Source organism: Ictalurus punctatus, chromosome 7, assembly GCF_001660625.3.
Source record: "Ictalurus punctatus breed USDA103 chromosome 7, Coco_2.0, whole genome shotgun sequence".
NCBI lineage: Eukaryota > Metazoa > Chordata > Actinopteri > Siluriformes > Ictaluridae > Ictalurus > Ictalurus punctatus.
This window is the reverse complement of record NC_030422.2, coordinates 11,194,279-11,214,502: the sequence shown is the minus strand read 5'-3', so window position 1 is coordinate 11,214,502 and position 20,224 is coordinate 11,194,279. Positions and strand designations below refer to the sequence as shown.

The window sequence follows — 20,224 nt, the reverse complement described above, 5'->3', positions numbered from 1 at the left end:
GGCCTGTCAGAATTTGTGGATAGGAAGAGGATGGGTAGAGGAATAAAAATTAGAGCGATGGCTAAATGATGGGTGGATAGGTAGAGGATGTGTAGATGGATAAAGGATAGAGGGATGGCTAAATGATGGGTGGATAGGTAGAGGATGGAGTTAGATAGGAGTACAGGATGATGAAGGATATATGTATGCATAGATGGATGTATGGATGGACAGATAGAAGTATATATTAGCAGAAAGAAAAAGAAAGCATTGAGGAAAACGGAGGGAGCGCAGCCTGAGCAGGAGGAAGTGTATAAATGTGGCATGTTTCCAGGCTCCTCGGGCGTTTTGCAGCTTATAACCAGTGACGTTCTTCAAGCTCCTCCACACGTCATATGTTGATTTTATTATGGTGTATATTTATAAAACTTCACAGGCCAACGTTCATGTGGCCGTGAACCTCAAGGTCTTACCATCTGCTCAGTCTGGTCTGCCACAATTTATACAGCAGCTCCACCGACACTGAAACCATCAGGCTCTTGTGAACAAACAAGGGTGCAGTTCTCAGAGCAAGCTGCTGCTGCTTCCGTGTAGAAATACGTCTAACACTGAACAGAAGGTTGCAAACTACCAAGAGGGTGCCAATATAAATAAGCAGCTTCACCCACGAGGCACATAAACGTGCTCGTTTGCACTGGACTGAATTTGGCCAGGATGTTGGTTTTAACACATGACACAAATGTGCAGCAAGAACATCACCAAAACAAACCCTCGAAGACAGAACTGGAGATGTGGAGCACCCACACGACTGGTGCACTACTTTGTAAGGCGCTGTTGGCGAACTCATGTTGGAATCGTTTCCCCAGATTTAAAACAAATAACAGAGGTTAGCAAACAAGGCTAACAAATAAGTAGACAAGAAGCCACATACAGCTGCAATTAAAACGATTCATCCCCCATTGCAAATCGGGTTTATTGTCAACATTTACAGACTTTTAGCCATTGCTCATGAGGACTGGGATAAGATTCCTCAGGAACGCTGCCAGAAGCTCTGCAGCAGGTCATAAGAGCAAAAGGGTGCTCTACTAAGTACTAAAGATGCTTGCCATGAAGGGGTTAAATAATTTTGAAACTGGAGAAATCATTATAAGTTGCATTTTCAGTTGAATTTGTGGAAACCACTTGAAGCGTTCATTGTGTTGAACTATTTCAATCGCTTTTGTTTGATTTGTTCATTGCAAACAGCTGAAAGTCTGTAAACTTTGACAAACATGATTCGCAATAGGGGTTGAATAATTATGATTGCAACTGTATTTACCATGGAACATTCTAGTTTGCATTGAGGGATGGGAGAACTAGACTTATGCTAAGAGCGTAAGCACGTTGAGCTGATGGTTAACTGCAATCTACGACAAAGAGTGGATGTATAAAACAACCAGCTTACTTCATGTGCTGCACTAATTAAAAATATATACGTACACTACATGATTAGCAGCTCCGCAGTGGGAGCTGATTTTTTTTCTTTTTCTTTCTTTTAAACCAACCGAAGAGGCAAAACAAAGAAATCTGCAATGCGGACCACGCGGTGTGGAAATCAGATTTAAGGAACAAATCAGATTTGCCGTGCTGTGTGAAGCCTGGGTGCCTTTAGTCTCGATGTGCATGCTGTGCGAGCGCATTTCCCTCTCAAAAGCTGATTTAAAAGAGGATGAAAAAGTTTTCAAAAGCATTAATCGCTGAACATCATTACCACTATTGGTGTTGTCCATTTTGTGCTTACGCAACCATAACAAATTTATTTATTTTTTTTCCTTCTTTTACTCCAATTTCTTCTGTAAACGGTAAACTGTCAAGTTTCTAGCTGGGAAATGAATTCCATTTCTCTTCGCATGTGTCGAGAGCTCACAAGCACACGTCCACACATTATTCGACATCAGCAAGGACGCGTTGCGTTGCGCGCACGTGAAGATTTCTGCTCTTCGCGACGTACAAAATAACCCCCCCCAAAAAAACGCCGTCCTCTTCAGTGTCCACGAATATACCGTGCAGATGATTATTTAGACCACTACGACATGATTTTGTAGAAAAAGGTGAAAATCAAGAGGGGGAGGAACGTGCGCGGATTTTGTGCTGATACATTTGGGGGAAAATTGTGTGCTGACGCATGAAATTGAGCTTGAAAATGCAATGCAGGATGGGTGTATGAGCAAGTTAATCAACTGCCATATGCAGCAGATGGATACACACACACACACACACACACACACACACACACACACAACTGGATGGATGGATGGATGGATGGATGGATGTGCACTCGTTCCCACCTGGTCTCGGAACAGGCTGCATAGCAGGAGTCTGGGCCTTCCGTGCTGATGCTCCTTCCTGGAAAGATATCGGAGACGTATTAATATTTAATACCTTAATATCCGAGTTAATAAGAAGAGTTAACATCCGAGTTGGATGTAAAGCACGTTAGGAATAACTCGGAGGTCAAAATTATTACAAGAGCTTTTAAGCAGAGAAATGATTGCCTTAATAGCATTAATAACTAGAGATGCACCGATAGTAAATTTCCCTGCCGATATCGATAACCGATTATTCAGAGTGATATCGGCCGATACCGATTGTTCTGCCCTTTATGCCTTCTTTTAAATGAATAAATATTAATTCCCCAATTCAGAAAGAAATGCAAATAAAAACTTTATTCTCTCCATTTCAACAAGTTGTTTCACAGTAACTGGTCTCATAAACAAAAACACATTACTCTAACATTAACACATGAGCTAGATTCTGAAGATTAAACCAAGTTATTAATTCATAAGAATGTTATTAATTCATATTAACATTAACTGAATTCTAAAAAAAACCTTCCGGCGGGCCACTCGGACATATTCTGATACCGGGCCGACGGAGGACAGCGACATCAGGCAGGATGTCGTGCAGAGGATGGCGGCGGAAGAGTGCAAACCAACGGCGGCATTCCAAGCCCCAGTAAGCATGACTGCCTTGGCGCCAGGTGGCAACCGGCCGTAAAACTAAAGGCCAATTACCTATCTCCTAATCATGAAAGAGAATAATAAAAGAGCTAACGCGAAGGCTAGGGCGTCCCCCGAAGCGACGGCAAAGTTCCATCGTCCACAAAAGCACGCATAGCGAGTTGGACTGTGGGTTCGATGACGGGACGCAGAGCAGAATTGTACTGCTCAGAAGAGGCATCAACATCTGTTGCATATGAGAGACGAAATGGAAAAGGGCAAAATCACAGTCGATCGGGAATGATTTTAAGTTTATTTATAACGGCACCAAATCTAACCAAAATGGCATTGGAATAGCTGTGGACAAGTACTTCCAAGAACGTACAGTCGAAGCGAAAAGATTAAACGATTTGATTTAGACGACCAACCATGAATGAATGTCATAACAGCCTACGCGCCACAGACCGGCTTGCCACAAGCCGAAAAGCAGCTATTTTGTGATGACCTATACGATCTGCTTCAGTCTATTCCGAACTCTGAGTCAAAATACATAGGAGCTGACCTTAATGGCCATGTCGGACAAAAAACTACCACATATCAGACGGTACATGGAAGCAGAGGCTTCGGCAGCAAAAACGCACAAGGAGAGGACATTTTAAACTTCGCATTGACCTTCAACCTTGCAATAGTCAACACCTTTTTCTCGAAGTTGTAAGAACACTTAATTACCTATAAGAGTGGTGGAAACTGTACGCAGGTGGATTACCTCCTCGCAGACTGAAGTCTCCTCAAGACATTCAGGGACTGCAAAGTTATCCCCGGAGAACCTTTTACTTCTCAACCTCGACTCCTTGTCGCTGACTTTACAACACCGGGACCAGTGAAAGTAAGAATTGAAAACGTTGCAAAAATTTGCTGGTATAAGCTAGATCAAGAAGAAGGGCATAGATTGTGTGTACAGTTAACCGACTACCTAAACAAAGATCACACAAAACACTCAGCCAACACCATGTGGGATGAATTTCATAAGTACTGTAACAAGAAGGCAACAGAATATCTGGGCGTATCCAGAGGTGTAGCCAGGACGGTAAAGACCCTACATGGTGGGAAGCAGAAGAACAGCAAAAACTACACACTAAAAAAAGCTCACTTCAAGCTCTGGCAACAAACAGGCAGTGAGGAGGACCGTATCTTTTATCACACCGCAAAAAAAGATAGGAATCAGGGACCGTTTTGAAGTAAGAGTAGGCGTTCATCAAAATTCGGCACTCAGCCCCCTACTTTTTAACCTGGTGATGGATAACGTAACGGCGGAGGTACAGCACTCAACACCCTGGGACATTCTCTACGCAGACGATGCCGTCCTTATCAGCGAAGACCCAAGAGAGCTCCAACAACACCTGGAAGACTGGAGAGCTGTGCTGGAAAATGCTGGCCTTATAATAAGCAGACAGAAGACCGAATATATGCACTGCAACTTTTCAAACAGCAACGAACATTACACAATTTCGCTCCAAAACTCTGCACTTAACCCAGTCACCAATTTCAATTACCTCAGTAGCATTCTATCTAGCGACGGCTCTACTGACGCCAATATCTCGAGTCGCGCGAATGCAGCGTGGCTGAAAAGGAGACGTTTAACAGGAGTGCTCTGTGACAAAAGAATGCCAGTGCAAATCAAAGGCGAGATTTATAAGTCCGCTGTGAGACCTGCTTTAACATATGGTGCTGAATGCTGGCCACTTAAAAAACAGCAGACAGAAAAGCTAAGTGTAAATGAAATGAGAATGCTGAGATGGTCTACAGGGTTTACACTCCTAAATAAGGTCCCAAACAATACATCAGGGGCAGATTTAAAGTCAGACCACTACCTGAAAATTTGACTGAAGCGCGTCTACGATGGTATGTACATGTGACGAGAAAACCAGAATACCACATGACCAGAAAAGTGCTGGAGCTTGGTACAGAAGCCGTGGAAGAACCCACATAACATGGATGGATGTTCTAAATAAAGGCCTCGCTAGAGACAATATAGACCCAACGACGACCCAGAACAGAGCAATATGGAGGAACAAGACTAGGAGAGCTGACCCCAAGTAGATATGGGAAAAGGCCGGACAAAGAGGAGAAGAATTCTAAAAAAATACCTGATGGTTTTCACACTCACTCACCACAAACACATTTCTACTTCATCACTGAACATCAAGCTGCTAACATGTAGGCCTAATATAAATCTTTTTTTTGGATGATATTAACTCATTAACATTAACTACATATGAAATATACTACTTCATAGTAGTAGTGGGGGGGGGGGGGGGGGGGGGGGGTGTTCTGCTCGTTTCATTGCTGCTACTTCTGGTGTAAAAATTTTTAGCAGTCCAGAGCTTACAGAGTTTACAAACTGCTGTTTTGTCATCATCCCACACAAGAGACAAGATCTTTACAAAATCGTTGTGTTTTTCCCGCCCTCGTTTGATTGACAGGATACATTCGGCCCTGATCATCGTACGTTTTTTAAACTATCGATAGCGGGAAAAATAGCCTTTAACGGCCGATACGTCGGTGCATCTCTATTAATAACCCTTACGAATGCGATGAAACAGCAATTTTCCAACCGCATAAACACAACAGACAGGTTTGAATTCCATCGTTGTACCGCGCTCATCGTACCTGCGCTATCTGCCCGACATTTACACGACGGGTCTCTGTCCTCCCTGTCTACATGCCGGATCACGTCCGCTTTGTACTTTCCAACCCAACAAGCCATGCCAAGGCTATTACCTCAGACTTCATACCGCAAGCAATTTTTGGCGTATATGTACTTTTAAACTGGATGCTGGATTACGAACAAGCTTCCTGAAGAGATTTTCACTGCTTGGGTTGGACACTGGTAGCCTGAAGTAAAACATTTACAAACATAAGCACACATTAACTACCATCTAAGCGGACTTTCGCTTAGTCATTAAATTAAACATCTACAAGCCTGTACAACACCCAGTTTTTTATTTCTGACCCAATCTGACCCAAACAGAAACGGCTCACACACACACACCTTTTACATTTACACTTTGGCTTTTATTTTGCAGAAAACTGATTAGATTCAATTCAGATTATTTGGCATAAAACAGGATCTTGGCGGATTATATTTTACACTAGCACAATCTGGCAACCCTGTGGGAACCAGTCCAGTCTGCTGTTCCTCCCACAAAGCGTGGGGCAGCATCATTCCTCCCTCAGTGTGCAACCATTTATTAATGCATGCTGCAGTTCTTATTTTGACCACTAGGAACTAAATGTGGAAGCTCCTAGATCTAGAAAGGTGACCAAATCAACAGAAAAACAAAAACAAAAACAAAAAAACCCCTGCTCCGATCCATCAAATAAGCGTTACGGTGCTGCAAATGAGGACTTTATTAAAGATGAACACATGGTGGCCATTTTGTTTCCAAATGTCACAATCCCCCAAGTATTTTCCTCACTAAATTTGACAAAACTAAGTGGGCGGAGCTAAACAGTTCAAAACCCAGCGTTTTGTTTGTAGGAGCACAGGATTCATGAGATACTGCCCAAAACAAAAAAATAAAAATAAAAGTGCGCTAGAGCTACAGCGCCACAGTTTGGTCGAACGGGCCCGGTCTCGCTCGTCTTTACGACGAAAATCCTAACAATTACAATAAGGTTCCGGCCTCTTCCGCGCACATTCGGTTAGTGAAAGAGCTCAGGAACGAAAGGCTGCGTGGCTCTAAACGAGCAGCCCGAATATCAGGCGCCTAACACTCTATAAACCTAGATGTGCGTGTCTAAACCATGTCCGAGTACGAGCATGACAAAAAATTCCTCCAGGCTTTCGACATGTTTATTTCTCCACCAGGGGAGAGAGCGAGCATTGAAACCCCCACTCCCAATCTCAATAAAACGAACACATCCTCAGCGAGTTTAAAAGGCTGTGCGTATCGAGAAGGAATAATGGTCGAAATATTCACTTCTTCAAATGTCTTCTGTTGAACAAATGCGCAAGAGGAAATAGTTCCTGCCACTGTAGCCTAATCTGTCTATTGTGTGAAAGCTTCTTTCTGCAAATCTGATGTGTATGTGCCCCCCCAATACACAGTAGCAAATCATTCGTGATGCGAACGAAGCCACATGAAAGATCAGTTTACAGAAGAATCCTGGCAAAACACACGGAGACTACACAGCTGGATGAGCAAGAGAAAGAGGGAGAGAGACCCTTTCTGTGGCCTGTTAATGTGGTGGGAGGGAAGATAAAAGGGTCACGTGAGTGAAGTGCGCACACACACACACACCCAAGTACACTGGCATTTCCCTTCCCTTCCCCCAGCACACAGTGGTAGCGCGAGGACAGCAAGGCAACACAGTGTTCAGCGCGAGCGCGGATGAACGCCTCGCGAAGCGGCAGGGGGTAAAAATAGACCGTCAGAGGCAGCTGCAGAGACGAACGAAAGAAACTGAGAGAACGCAGGAGCACAAACGTGGATAAAAAATATATATATATATATTTAAAAAAAGGCGACCGTTCTGCCTAGCAACACACACACACACGCCGTGAAAGATCTCAGCTTCAAGCCCCGGTCATCTTGATTCGGGTTCCACCCTCGGGAGTGACTAATATACACGAGGAGGAGTCTAAAAAAAACAAAAAAAACAAAACAAAAAAAAAAAACAAACACCACACGAGTCCACATTCTCGGCTGCGGCGAGAGGAGCATTTTGAGGGGGAAAGCAGGCTCTTGGACGGGATTGCGAAAGCGCCGAAGCACATTAAAATCATGCGCACGGGAAAGCGGCACGAGTCGGGCTTCCAGCATGCGCCGGTAAAAACGAGGCACACCCATGGCGAGCGTGCCGTTATCTCTGAGCGACAGCTTCCGTTCTGTGAAAGGTATGTACGTCAGGCTGCACTCGACGCCACGCAATTCCCCCAACCCCCCGCCGCCTGTTTGTTTCTTCGCTTTTCTGAAAAACTGCACGATGCGGTACATCAGCAAATGGGTTATAATGCGTATGCATAAACCACCGTCATTATCATCATCATCATAGTCATCGTCATCAGGTGTCAGCAAAAAAAAAAAAAAAAAAAAAAGACAAAATTTTCAGTGTGCATTTGAGCTAGCTTCCTACATGTTCAAACTCAAGTGCATGCCGAGAGGCACTAAAACAGATTTTGTTTATTTTACACGTGTTTTTTTGTTTGTTTGTTTTTTTTTTTTTTTTTAAATGCAGAGCCAAACCCAAAAACGCTCCGCATCAGTTTTTATCCCTGAAAACGTTTATGCAAAAAAAGGGCACCCGTTAATATCCCACCAGCAGAACAGTCAGCGCTGACCGAACAGATGGAGAGAAATGTTTATATAATTTAAAAAATAAATAAATAAATAAATAAATAAATAAATAAAAAACCCACAACAAAAAAACCGTGATGAAATGCTACAACATCTGGCCGTCGTTAGCAGACGAACACCGGTGCAAAATGTTTGCATGAGATTTGTTTGTTCGTACTTCGTACGAAAATTTGATCTGGGGAAGTGTTAAAAATATCGCTTTGTACGTCAGAGCGCTCTTTCGTTCACTGGTGTGATTGTTTTCTAAATGTTCACCATCAGCAAATTCCGATACTACTGTATATACCGTAGCCCTAAGCTAGTGTTTAAATATGTAGCCAGTAACAAGGATGTAATACTGATGTGATAAAAATGAAACTTTTTAGGAAATTCCACAATTCACAATAGCATGCTGGAGAAAAATAAATAAATAAAATAAATAAATAAATAAATAAAAATAAAAAAGGGAAAGTATTTAATGACAGTTGATTTTTCCCTCCTTTTCCGTGTTAAATAATGTACTTTGCTATGCCTTTATTTATTATTTTTTAAACGCGACCTTCAGGAAAAAGTAGCGTGAAAAGCCTGCCGTTACCGTCTGTTTATAAAAACAACACTGATTATGCGGGATTGGTAGGAATTGCCGATTTCTCTCGACACGCGCGTCTCGGAATTCTTTCGAGTCGCTCGCCGAGGTGATAAATTGTTCCTCAAAACGTGTGAAGAAACGTACGCGGGTTCATGTACACGTACTCTACATTCTGTTTAAAGTGAAAAATAAATAATGTATTAATAAATATATATCCGTATCAACACACAGAGCCACGAGCGTCGTTTGTTGCTTTTGTACACAGGAAGGCACAAAAATGAAAGCAACTTCGTTGTGTTGATGGCGAGTCCCCGTGACGGTCGTTTTTCTGCCCTGAACGCACGGCAGATATGGATGGAGAGTTCATTTACATCAGCATGCAAACATAACCTTCTACAAGGTCAGGGATCCGAGAGCGCCGGAGCGTGGTCTTCCTCCGCTATTGACGAAAACACGAGTTGTGACGTACTTTCGACTCTGCAGGATGTGACTCAAAACACGCCATGTGGGTTGTTTCTTTTTGGGTCATTTCTCTCTCATCCCCCCCGGTGACCTTTAACCTGTACTCCTGCCTTCGTGTGGTTCTTCCTGGTCACAAGCAGCTCTTTGTTCCGAGTCGGCAGCTGTGCGCTGTGGAGAAGCTGAAACTAGCCTTCATGCTTCAAGCAGGGGGGTGTCTGGTGGTGTCGTAAACCATCACGTCAACAATGGATCATAGTTAATATAAATAATTGTAAAAGCGGGTTTTAAAAAAGGGCCGTGACATGTTCCTGAGTTGTGCTTCCTCTGAAGGGCCTGCTTCTGGAACACAGGTCTCCATGACACACTCCCTCACTGACTAACTAGGGGAAAGGTGATCAACAGTTGTTGGGGTGGGCTTTTTGTTTTTGGGACGAGCGTACACCGATCTCTGCGTAAAGCCGTGGATGAGTTGAAAACAGTTTCCAACTGATCGCACAAGTTTCCACTTGAATGCCTGTGCTCTTATTACAAACAGTGCAATCCGGTGAAGGAAAGGGGAAGAAAAAAAAAATTCTCCAAGACGGTTTTACGACACGTGATCAATGCACATCTCCATATATAGGTTTGCATGCAATCACCCCCGCCATAATGTCTTAAGGTCATAAAGGTGGCGGTAAATGACACGTACAATTTGAAGAGAAACAAGAAAAGGTTAAAAAAAAAAAATAAATAAAATAATAATAATAATAATAATAATAATAATAATAATAATAATAATAATAAAATAATAATAAAAAAAAAAATCAGAGAAAGAGAGCCAGAGAAAGAAAGCGAGAGATAGAAAAAAAAAAACAGGAAGGAAATTTTGGGGTAAAAATGTTTCCATTACTTTATATATTTTTAGCTCGCTGTATATAGCAACTCTTGTTGTAGCGTTTTGCCCTACTGTAACACCCCAAATACCCCATACACAGCACTCATCTACTTTACATACCCCCCCTCCCCTAGGGTAAAACAGCTGCACAGATGAAACCCGAAACGTCGGCTGGATCCGGGCCCTGACGCTGGCACCTGACTGCCTGTCTGTCTTCAGGAAAGCCGTGAATAACGCCGGCATGTTCACCGTAACTGTCGAGCTGCGGAAATAAACGAGCCTGGAGACGTTTCTCTGAGTGATGACGTGCCACATTCGACCTTTCGCAAGCGCTGGAAAATCAATCAGCCCCGTTCAGTCATGCAGAAGCCTACAGTGTGGGCAGCATTCAAATAAAAACGGAGAAAAATAAATAAATAAATAAACCATATCCCTATCCCTATCCCCCCCCCCTCGATGCCTGGCTAACACGTCCATTGGATCTGCCTCATTACAGAGGCACAAGTTTCATTAGCTAACTACCGAGTCACATACCGGCTCATTTACACGACTACAGCGCAGAAATTCATCGGACAGAGATGATTAAATATATAACGGAAAAATACTAAATGAAAAAGAAAAACAGAAACGCTAGAAAACAAAACAAATAAATAACGGAAGAAAGGAAAGGAAGCAAAACCAAAAAGGAGAAAAACCAAAAAACAAGAAACAAAAACCAAGAAACTAAAAATAAAGGAAAAAAAACAAAAAGGGAAGGAAGACTGGTTGGCGGGGGTTAAGAAAACTCAAAGTATTGAGAAGGAAGGAAGGAAGGAAGGAAGGAAGGGTTGGTCTCAGAATGGTGGAGATTGTGGCCATGACCCGTGATATAACTTCTTTGCGTCATGTTCTTCTTTGCGTTATTTAAGATGACGTGAAAAACGTGCAGCTTTATATTCATGCTCGTGACGCTAGTGTTTTTTTTTTTTGTGTGCAGCGTTATTAATATTTCACCTGTAATTAATCAAGCTTCTCTCTGCTGCAGGTCTTTCAGCATCTGAACGGACCCGAGCAGGAGAACCATGCGGTGCAGGCGTCGGCACTGCTACGCGCGAGTAGCGGGATTGCTCGCTTTGCTGGGATGCATCGTCCTCATCATCTTCTTCCGCCGAATCATGGACGAGCCGACCTTCGAGAAAGAAGTGGCGGCGACGCCGAATCATTCGCCGACCAGGTCCCTGGTGAACGGCACCCTTGTTTCGACTCAGCCGGCGTTAAGGACGGCCATGGGATCGAATCGGAGTTTAGCCAAGGAAGAGAACGCGGAAAGCTTCCTTAAAGTTGAACCTTACAAGTACATCATCAACGAACCGGACAAGTGCAGGAAAAATAACACTTTCCTAGTGCTGCTGATTCCAGTCGAGCCTCACAACGCAGAAGCTAGGAACGCCATTCGGAAGACGTGGGGCAACGAAAGCGTGGCTGAAGGAACCGTGCGCCTGTTTCTACTGGGCGTGAAAGACGGCGCGCGTGATTCGGGGCTGCGCGATCTACAGCAGCACTCCATCAGGGCGGAGAGTCAACAACATCGCGACATTATCCAGCAGGATTACGTCGACTCCTACTACAACCTCACCATCAAGACGCTGATGGGGATGCACTGGGTGTCGAGGTACTGCCCGAACGCCAAGTACGTCATGAAAGCGGACAGCGACATGTTCGTAAACACCGAGTACCTCGTCCACAAGCTCCTCAAAGCGAACGTCCCACGGGAGATGTACTTCACCGGGTACCTCATGCGAGGCTACAAGCCCAATCGAAACAAGGACAGCAAATGGTACATGCCTCCCGAGTTGTACCCCAGCGGAAGCTACCCCACGTTTTGCTCGGGAACCGGCTACGTCTTCTCCGGCGACATGGCCAAGCGGATCTACGCCACGTCCCTGAGCATACGCAGGCTGCACCTGGAGGACGTCTACGTCGGACTCTGTCTCTCCAAACTCAACATAGAACCCATGCTGCCGCCCAACGAGTTTCTCTTCAACCACTGGAAGGTTTCCTACTCCAGCTGCAAGTACAGCCAGCTCATCACCTCGCACGAGTTTCGCCCGAGCGAGCTCGTCAAGTACTGGGAGCACCTCCAGAAAAACAAGGACAGAGCATGCAAAGTGCCCAAAACGCAGCTCGCCAAGAACAACGCAGCGACGCTTCACCAGGCCAAAGCCGTGCTCAACCCTGCGCAGTGACGCACCGAATCTTTCTGCAATCACTTAAGTCATCAGCGTAACCTCCAGGACCGGGGTTACCGCTGAGGAATCGCTGCTCGCCGAGTAAATCAGGCTGAACTACTCTTGGAAGGAAATGCTGCATTGTAAACCATCTTGACATGACGATTGAGTACAATTTAAAAAGACAAAAAACAAAACACAGTTTGTAAGTGCTCTTATTGTGAAATTTTCTTTAAGTTTTGACCACTAAATAAAGTGTTAAAAAAAAAAAAAAAAAAAAAGAAGAAGAAAGAAAACGAGCAAAACGACCCATGCACAACCCTACCCCGATGAAAAACTGAATAAAAATGTACACCAGTAGTGAGACGTTATTACTGACGTTATTTTAAATGATTGCGGTCACACTTTTAGGGTTTAAGCTTCAGAGCTGCTCTTACATCACGTTTCAACACCCCCCACCCCCAAACAAATTCTGACATGACATGTGGCTCCAAATGTTTGTCTCTTTTTTTTTTTTATCATCATTTAATTTTTAACACAGGTTTTTAAAAATTATTATTTCTATGCACTCTGAGGTTTATAGGCCACGACCCCCCAATTCTCTACGATAAGAGATGATAATTTAACAGATAAAGAGGTCCTGCTTAGTGTTATTGTTTAAGAAATAAAAATTAAAAAAACTAAACTGAAACACATGAAACACATGAACATTTTTGATCGAGTGTGAAGGAAAAAAAGAGAATAAAGCTGTAGCTCTAAAATTACACAGATGACTATATTAAAGTCATATCACACACACAGGGTTTTTTTTCCTCTCTTCTATTGTAAAAGAAAGGATTTTGTTTCCCATCCGCCTAAATGGAACGCAGATTATTATTTTTTTTTAAATCGACCTAAAACGCGTTAATCCTTTAATCCGCTTCGGCGCGTACGGATGCTCTGTGCGCTAAGCAGTACAAATGACACTGAGCGACACTATGTTCACTCGACAGCTATTCTTTTCCTCGTGACGTTTGACTAGGGGATGTATCTTATTTCAGGAAAACTCAGGTAATTAGTTCCCACGGCAGACAGGATTCAATTAAGGCTTCTAGCTCATTTTTTGTACGTTTTTGGCGCTATAGGAACGACCATCCTATAAGAGTGTAATGTCTTATAATGATTCATGATATTATTGTCATTAATGATCGTTGCGATCGCACTACTTAAAATATTCATGACCCTCATATTAAAAAGGTGCACACGCGGTAATATTTACAGACAAGACAGACACAAGACAGACAGAAGGAGATCGCAAATACATCCTAGAAATTTTCTCTAAATAAACTAAAATAAATCCCAAATCTCAAATAAATCCATCATAATCCCAAATAAATCCAGCATAATCCCAATCAACCTAAAGTAACCCTAAATATTCTAAATAAACCTAAAATAACCCCCAAATATTCTAAATAAATCCAAAATAACCCAAAAAAAAAAATCCTTAAAAAAAATGTTCTAAATAAACTAAAATAAATCCCAAATAAATCCAGCATAATCCCAAATAACCCCAAACTCTTTAAATAAACCTAAAATAACCCTAAATAAATCCTAAATATACCCAGGATAACCCCAAAATAATTCCAAATATGTCCAAAAAAAGTTCTAAATAAACCTAAAATAACCCCAATTAATCCAGCATAACACCAAATAAATTCAAACTAATCCTAAATAAATCCCAAAAACTCTAAATAAACCTAAAATAAATCCAGATACACAAAAACCCCAGATAAATCCAAAATAATTCAGAAAGAACCCCAATAAATAAGAATTAACCCCACAACAATCTTAAATAAGTCTTCCTCCCATCAAAATGCCCATTACTGTTATATTTCCCCCTAGGATTTGATTATACCAATTAAACCATTCCAACCAGGCCATGACTGACCCACGAATGGTGTCTGAACTGTTCTTTAATTAAACAGAAAGCATTTTAAACAATATTAAATCACTATTTTGAAGCATCTGGGGAAAAGGCGGAGCATTTTAACAGTGGGGTAAGAAAAAAAAAAAAAACCCCTTTAAACGCTCATTTTAGATGACACTGACCAAAAGAATAATTTAGCGCTTATCCTTCATCAAGTTTACAATTATAACAAGAACAAAAAAGACAAAAACATGCAAGTGACGCTGCCTGAGAAAGAAGAATATACATATTCTGATTTCACAGCCACTCAAAAAACAAACAAAAACAAACAAACGTCGTGCAATGACACACAAAGGAAAGAAGAAGAAAAAATAACTCTGGGAGTCTTACCGTCACAGATTTCAGCGTCATGCCGTGGTAGGTTCCCATGGTGTCGATCTTGAATCCCTCCGTTTCTGTGAGAAAAACAGCATCCAATAAGGAACAAAAGAAACTAAAACAAACAAACAAATGAACACAAGCAAGCGTTTCCACCCACAGAACTGTCGCTTGCTTGATGTTTTTTGTTTTTTGCACCATTCTGTATAAACTCTAGAGAAAGCTCTAAGAAACTTTAGAGCTTCTTAGAGCTTTTAAACTCTAAGAAAACCAGGTCAGTGTGTGTAGAACTCACCCTCTTTCCCCTTGAACCTCTCCTGATCGTATCTGTTGTATGCCGCAGGCACCGGCTGTTTGTTCCGAATCGTCGGATCCTTTACAGAAGAAAGAAAACAAAACAGAATCAGCAACAGCATAGGACAAAAATATTAAGGAGTTCTCTGGGCATTTATGGAGGCAGAGAATGAGATTTTGATGTGTCTGTATTAAACTGCATCAATGAATGTCATACAAAAAGATCAACCGCTTCCCCACGCAGATCCGGATTCAACTTCGGGCGGGTCGTTTTGACACACGATTCACTGGTTTCTAACTCTAACGGACGCAAAAGCAATTTTTGATTCGATTAGTCATGAAAAAGGAATAAATTTCAGTGATTTGAATCATTCACTCACTTTTTTGGGGAGGGGGGGAAACACGGGATTTGGTGTAGGCTAAAAAGCATTTACGCCGCCACGAATCCAGTTCAAAAGAATCACAATTCGTTATTGCTCAAAGTGTTCATACGGCCATGAAATGAATCCGGGCAGGGAGGGGAGTTAGGGTTAAAAATCATTTACTATAAATAAGTAAGTAAGTAAGTAAGTAAGTAAGTAAATAAATAAATCAATCACTAAATTGTCATTTGGTTGAACCCAGGAATCACAATTCATACTATGCTCAAAGCATCCACGTTGCCGCAAATAGTTTACACTGAATCGTAATTTAGCCAACACTCAAAGCGTGTGCACTGCTTCAAACAATGACCACTGAATCATGATTCGTTTGATGCTCAGATCCACTCATGCTGCTATCAGAAGAATCATGATTCTTTTGATGTTCAATGCAGCCATACTGCCATGAATCGTGATTAATGGTTTGTTGTCCCCTCAATGCTCAAAAGCATCTACACTGCCATGGACCATCATCATCATCATCACTGGATCATGATTCATCTTGGACATCTCATTTGTCTGAAATAGGACAGCTGTGCTTATCTTAGAAGCACAAAAACAAACATAAAAAAGCTCCAGGCAGCCTATTACGGAGTGTTCTTGTAGAACATCACATCGTATTATATAACACACTATCAGCACGGGCCTAATCTAGGTAAGAGCCATCTGTGTGCCTTAAACACACTCCGTCTGCGTTTCATCCAAATAAACAGCAGACGCTCGGTGCCCGTGACTGCTGTTCCGTGTCTCACAGGTAGGGAGCCTAAATGCTTTGGCCTTCAGTGGGTGACATAATCGAGTTCCCCACTCAACATGCTGGAGTTCATTTCAAGCTTCATTTCCTTGACAAATGGCAGCGACATGCTGGGAAACTGATAGCGTTTTATACTGCCACAGTTTAAAATTTAAAAAAAAAAAAAAAAAGAAAAGGAAATGGGGGTGGGGTGGGAAGCACAGCTCTGCTTTAACTACGCCTGGATTTCAATACACGTCGCACTCATCCTGTTTTAAACCATTCGTGCCTCACTGTTCTATATACAGCATGTTCTGAACTGCAAAACCGAATCCCTCTGACCTTTACTTATTCCTGATTAAAAGTGGGCGGAGCTATATTTGCAATACGTGACATCGAGTATTCAAATACAGACCCTGTGCATGAGTACTGCTCTAAAAACAGACTGCACTTCAGGGCTGCACGATATGACAAATATATCACATCACGATACTTGAGAAGATTTCTACGATACACGATTTAGCTAACAAACCATTTGCAAAACAGTACAAAAACAACCCCCCCCAACTTTGAGACGTCTTGCGGCCATTGAATTCAAAACTATATACGGCATATCAAAATTTGATGTGTTTACGTTCTATTGTGAACAACATACAGGTTTATGAGATGCAAATCATTGCGTTCCGTTTATATATTTACATTTTACACAGCGTCCCAATTTTATTTATTTTTTTTAATTGGGGTTGTATTAAAAATGTTTTAAAAAACAAAATCACCGTACCAACGGTATCTCGGAAAAATGGTATTCGATATCATTCATTACGATATCGATATACTGCACTTACGCAAATTCCCTGACAATTTACATTTACTTCAACTTAAACGATTGCTCAATTTAATCAGTGTTTAACCCTCTTACCCCGTATGGCCGAAAAACCGGCTTGCCCGTCTTTGATCTACTCCCATAAGGACGATACACCGGCTTGGTCGTCTATGTCAAATCCCCGTAAGGCCGATATAGAGGATTTACAGTGTAAACGTTATCCCCGTAAGGCCGGTGTACCGGCATTACTCTGCTATGATTCCTAACTTATTTAATTATTATTTTTTGACCCGGAAGGTTGATGACGTCACGACGTGATTACGTTATTACGCCAGCAGTACAATGAAGCTGATCCAAGCGTGAATATTGGTGTACTAGTAGAAGTGAACTAAAAAGTGCCAAAGCGAAAAGCTAATCGAGTTCCAGCTAAAGTTACACCTACAGTGAACACAGGTACATCTAAAACAGTGAAAAAAACGAAAAAAAAAAACACACACACGGTTACACAGGCGACAGCGAGGATTCTAGATAGTGACAGCAGTGAAACTTCAGGCGATGTTGAAACCGAAACTGATAGACACGCACACTCTCCTGATTCAGACCCTGATCCGTCTTCATCTTCAGCATCAACCAGTGCGACTGACACTGCAGGTGTCTGGAGTCATAACCTGACCATCTCTGTGCATTCGTGAAAACACTACCTGCTGGCCTGATTATCACCAGAAACTTGACTTTTGGCGCTAAAATGCATTTATTTATTTATTATTTATAAAGGCATTGACCACGCTGATGCTCGTATGGTAGATGGATTTTAGCGAGCATCTTTTCGTAATTTCTTCAGTTAAGAATTGTGCTCCAAGTTTAATAAAAACACTGAACTGCTTCATTTACGAAGTAATATTCCACAAATACATTATTATAAGTTGTTTCAAGGCCTAAAAATGTTCAAATTAAAATGTTGATTTTGGCCCAGGAACTCAGGGTTGGCGTACTGTTTCTCTCCGGAATATAGGGTTATGGGACATAATACTGTGGGAACTTAGGGGTAAGAGGGTTAAAATAAATTATATACACCGGCCTTGTTTCGTTCACAACTTCAAACAAACATTTCACGATACGGCCTATGAAAACGTTCCCGATGAAACGCAAGTTCAGAACGCTAAGCACAAAATAGACTGAAGTGTTTTATTCCTCTTACGCTACAGAAACCCGCCAATGGTTACAACCGTATTTATTAAAGAATGACATGTCGTTTCTTAGAAGTCGTTTTTATCAGTTTATGGTTACATTCAAATGTTGTGGAACATCTCTTTGTGACCAATCTGAATCCAGAACATTCAGGAAGTTCGTGAAAGCTTGCTGGAAACCAATGTGATGAAACTGAAGTGGCCTGTTCTCTTACCGTCTGTGTAGGGTTCTGCGCTGGTCTCTGCTCCGGAGCACGGCCTTCCTCTCTCGCCTTCACTGACTGCAGGATGGCGAAGATGCTTTTGGAAAAGTTCTGGAAGGTCAAAAAACAAGAGAAATTAAAAAATATTTTAAAAATAATAATTACTGGAACGTTACCTCTATATTGAACTTTTATTCTATTTTTCGAGCACGTTTTTATCATATATATCACGTAGAACGTAAAACATTACACGGTATACATGGGTGATTGGGGGGGCGGGGATCCTGGGTACGTTTTATATTATAATTAAACAGAACACTTCATTTGTTTTTAGCGTAGTCCGTAAACTCAGACTAGGCGACAACAGAGCTTCTACCAACTGCGCTGGAAGAAAGAAAAATAAAATAAAATCCTGTTTCTGGTGCTGTAAAAAAACAAAACGTCTTGAAGGTGTCAATGAGAAAACAGAGTGCCTGACCTTTCCAACCACTCATTTTTGCTTTGTTTGTAATATTCTCAGCAGAACAACACCGAGAGAGAGACACAGAGAACACAGAAGGACAGAAGGAAACATTGAGTCAGCAAAATGAAACAACACTTGCATTTACACTGGTGTCAACTCTAAATATAACTAACAGCTCTGAAAATAACTGTGGTAGAAATGTGAAGGTTGCTACTCAGCCTAAAAATGAACACAATTAAATAATTAAATAATTAAGAACAATAAAATAGTTAAGGCTAAATGTTGTTCATTATGGATAACTTGAAGTTTCTGCACACAATCATACAACTCAATGGGAGACTCCTCATCTTGGCTCACATAATAATTTATCACATGATGATGCTAGTTTAAGTCTAACATAGCATCACAAACAAATAGTCGGTCAAAACAGGCATGCTCCAGGGCAGGTTCGGTCACTATACTGCTGCCACCTGGAGGACGAGACCGCTACTGCACCTGCAGGCACCTTTCTGAATCTGCACGTGGTAGAAATTTCCCCATACAGAGGTAAACAAATAAACTGCGGCGCTTGAAAACACGCTGACGATCCCACAGTACGGAATAGAATTTGAACGCAAAGAGAAGAAGAATTTAAAAAATAAATAAATAAAAATAAATAAATAAAAAAAATACAGGTACTTGCCTTTCACGCATCATGAATTGAAATGCATGACCCCCCCCCCCCCCCCCCCCCAAAAAAAAAAAAAGAAATGAAAATTTGTCTATACTGTGTTTAAAAATAATAATAATAAATAAATAATAAATAAATAAAAGTACAAATTAACCCCTGTACCCTATTTTTGAAAATGTGAAACATGCGAAAACCTCCAAGAGTGCACACCTACGACTTTGATTATACTACACACAGAACTATACGCACCCTTTGACATAACAGAACGGGGCCGTTGTGTGAAATATACATCATATGCGATGATTTGAAAACTCCCACGCAAGCATTCTCATAAAAGTTTATAAAGAAGTATTTTCTCTTAAAATGTGTGGAAATAATATCTGCACACCCAAAAATAATAATAATAAGCTGTTAATAATAAAACGTCTAGCGCACTAAACCTGAGGCAGGAATTTTTCAAACGTCTGGAAAAAAGTCGACAAGTTTCGCCAGGAGTGGTGTCTCTAGCCATATTAGACACTGAATGGGAGGGGCTTCATGCAATATTTATTATGGGGGTGCCAATAATTTTGAATCAAATATTTCGCAAGAAAAATATACATTGCACTGCTTAATAAACAAAAAAAAATAATTTAAAAAATAATAAAAATTGAGATTTAAGTGTAATAATTTTTCACAAAGGGTGCCAATAATTATGAAACGGACTATGTGAAGGACGCT

At 41.5% G+C, this 20,224-nt stretch overlaps 2 protein-coding genes across 2 annotated transcripts in view; one reads left to right on the top strand and one right to left on the bottom strand.

Annotated features, from left to right (window-relative positions):
- cdc73 (cell division cycle 73, Paf1/RNA polymerase II complex component, homolog (S. cerevisiae)) overlaps positions 1-20,224 on the bottom strand; it is a 32,038-nt gene that overhangs the window by 7,262 nt on the left and 4,552 nt on the right. Inside the window, exons 8-11 of the mRNA XM_017471565.3 lie at positions 18,384-18,482; positions 15,008-15,086; positions 14,725-14,789; positions 2,307-2,364 (exon numbers count right to left, since the gene is read on the bottom strand). Coding sequence (XP_017327054.1) covers positions 2,307-2,364; positions 14,725-14,789; positions 15,008-15,086; positions 18,384-18,482 — 301 coding nt within the window. The remainder of the gene's footprint in view (positions 1-2,306; positions 2,365-14,724; positions 14,790-15,007; positions 15,087-18,383; positions 18,483-20,224) is intronic.
- LOC108267475 (beta-1,3-galactosyltransferase 2) lies at positions 7,286-12,792 on the top strand. The gene is made up of 2 exons (XM_017471566.3): positions 7,286-7,857; positions 11,246-12,792. Exon 2 carries the CDS (start codon positions 11,283-11,285, stop codon positions 12,444-12,446), a length of 1,164 nt encoding a protein of 387 aa, XP_017327055.1. The 5' UTR covers positions 7,286-7,857; positions 11,246-11,282; the 3' UTR covers positions 12,447-12,792.

What these genes read in the sequence shown, in the direction of transcription:
- LOC108267475 (XM_017471566.3), top strand. Translation starts at nt 11,283, where the DNA reads ATGCGGTGCAGGCGTCGGCACTGCTACGCGCGAGTAGCGGGATTGCTC.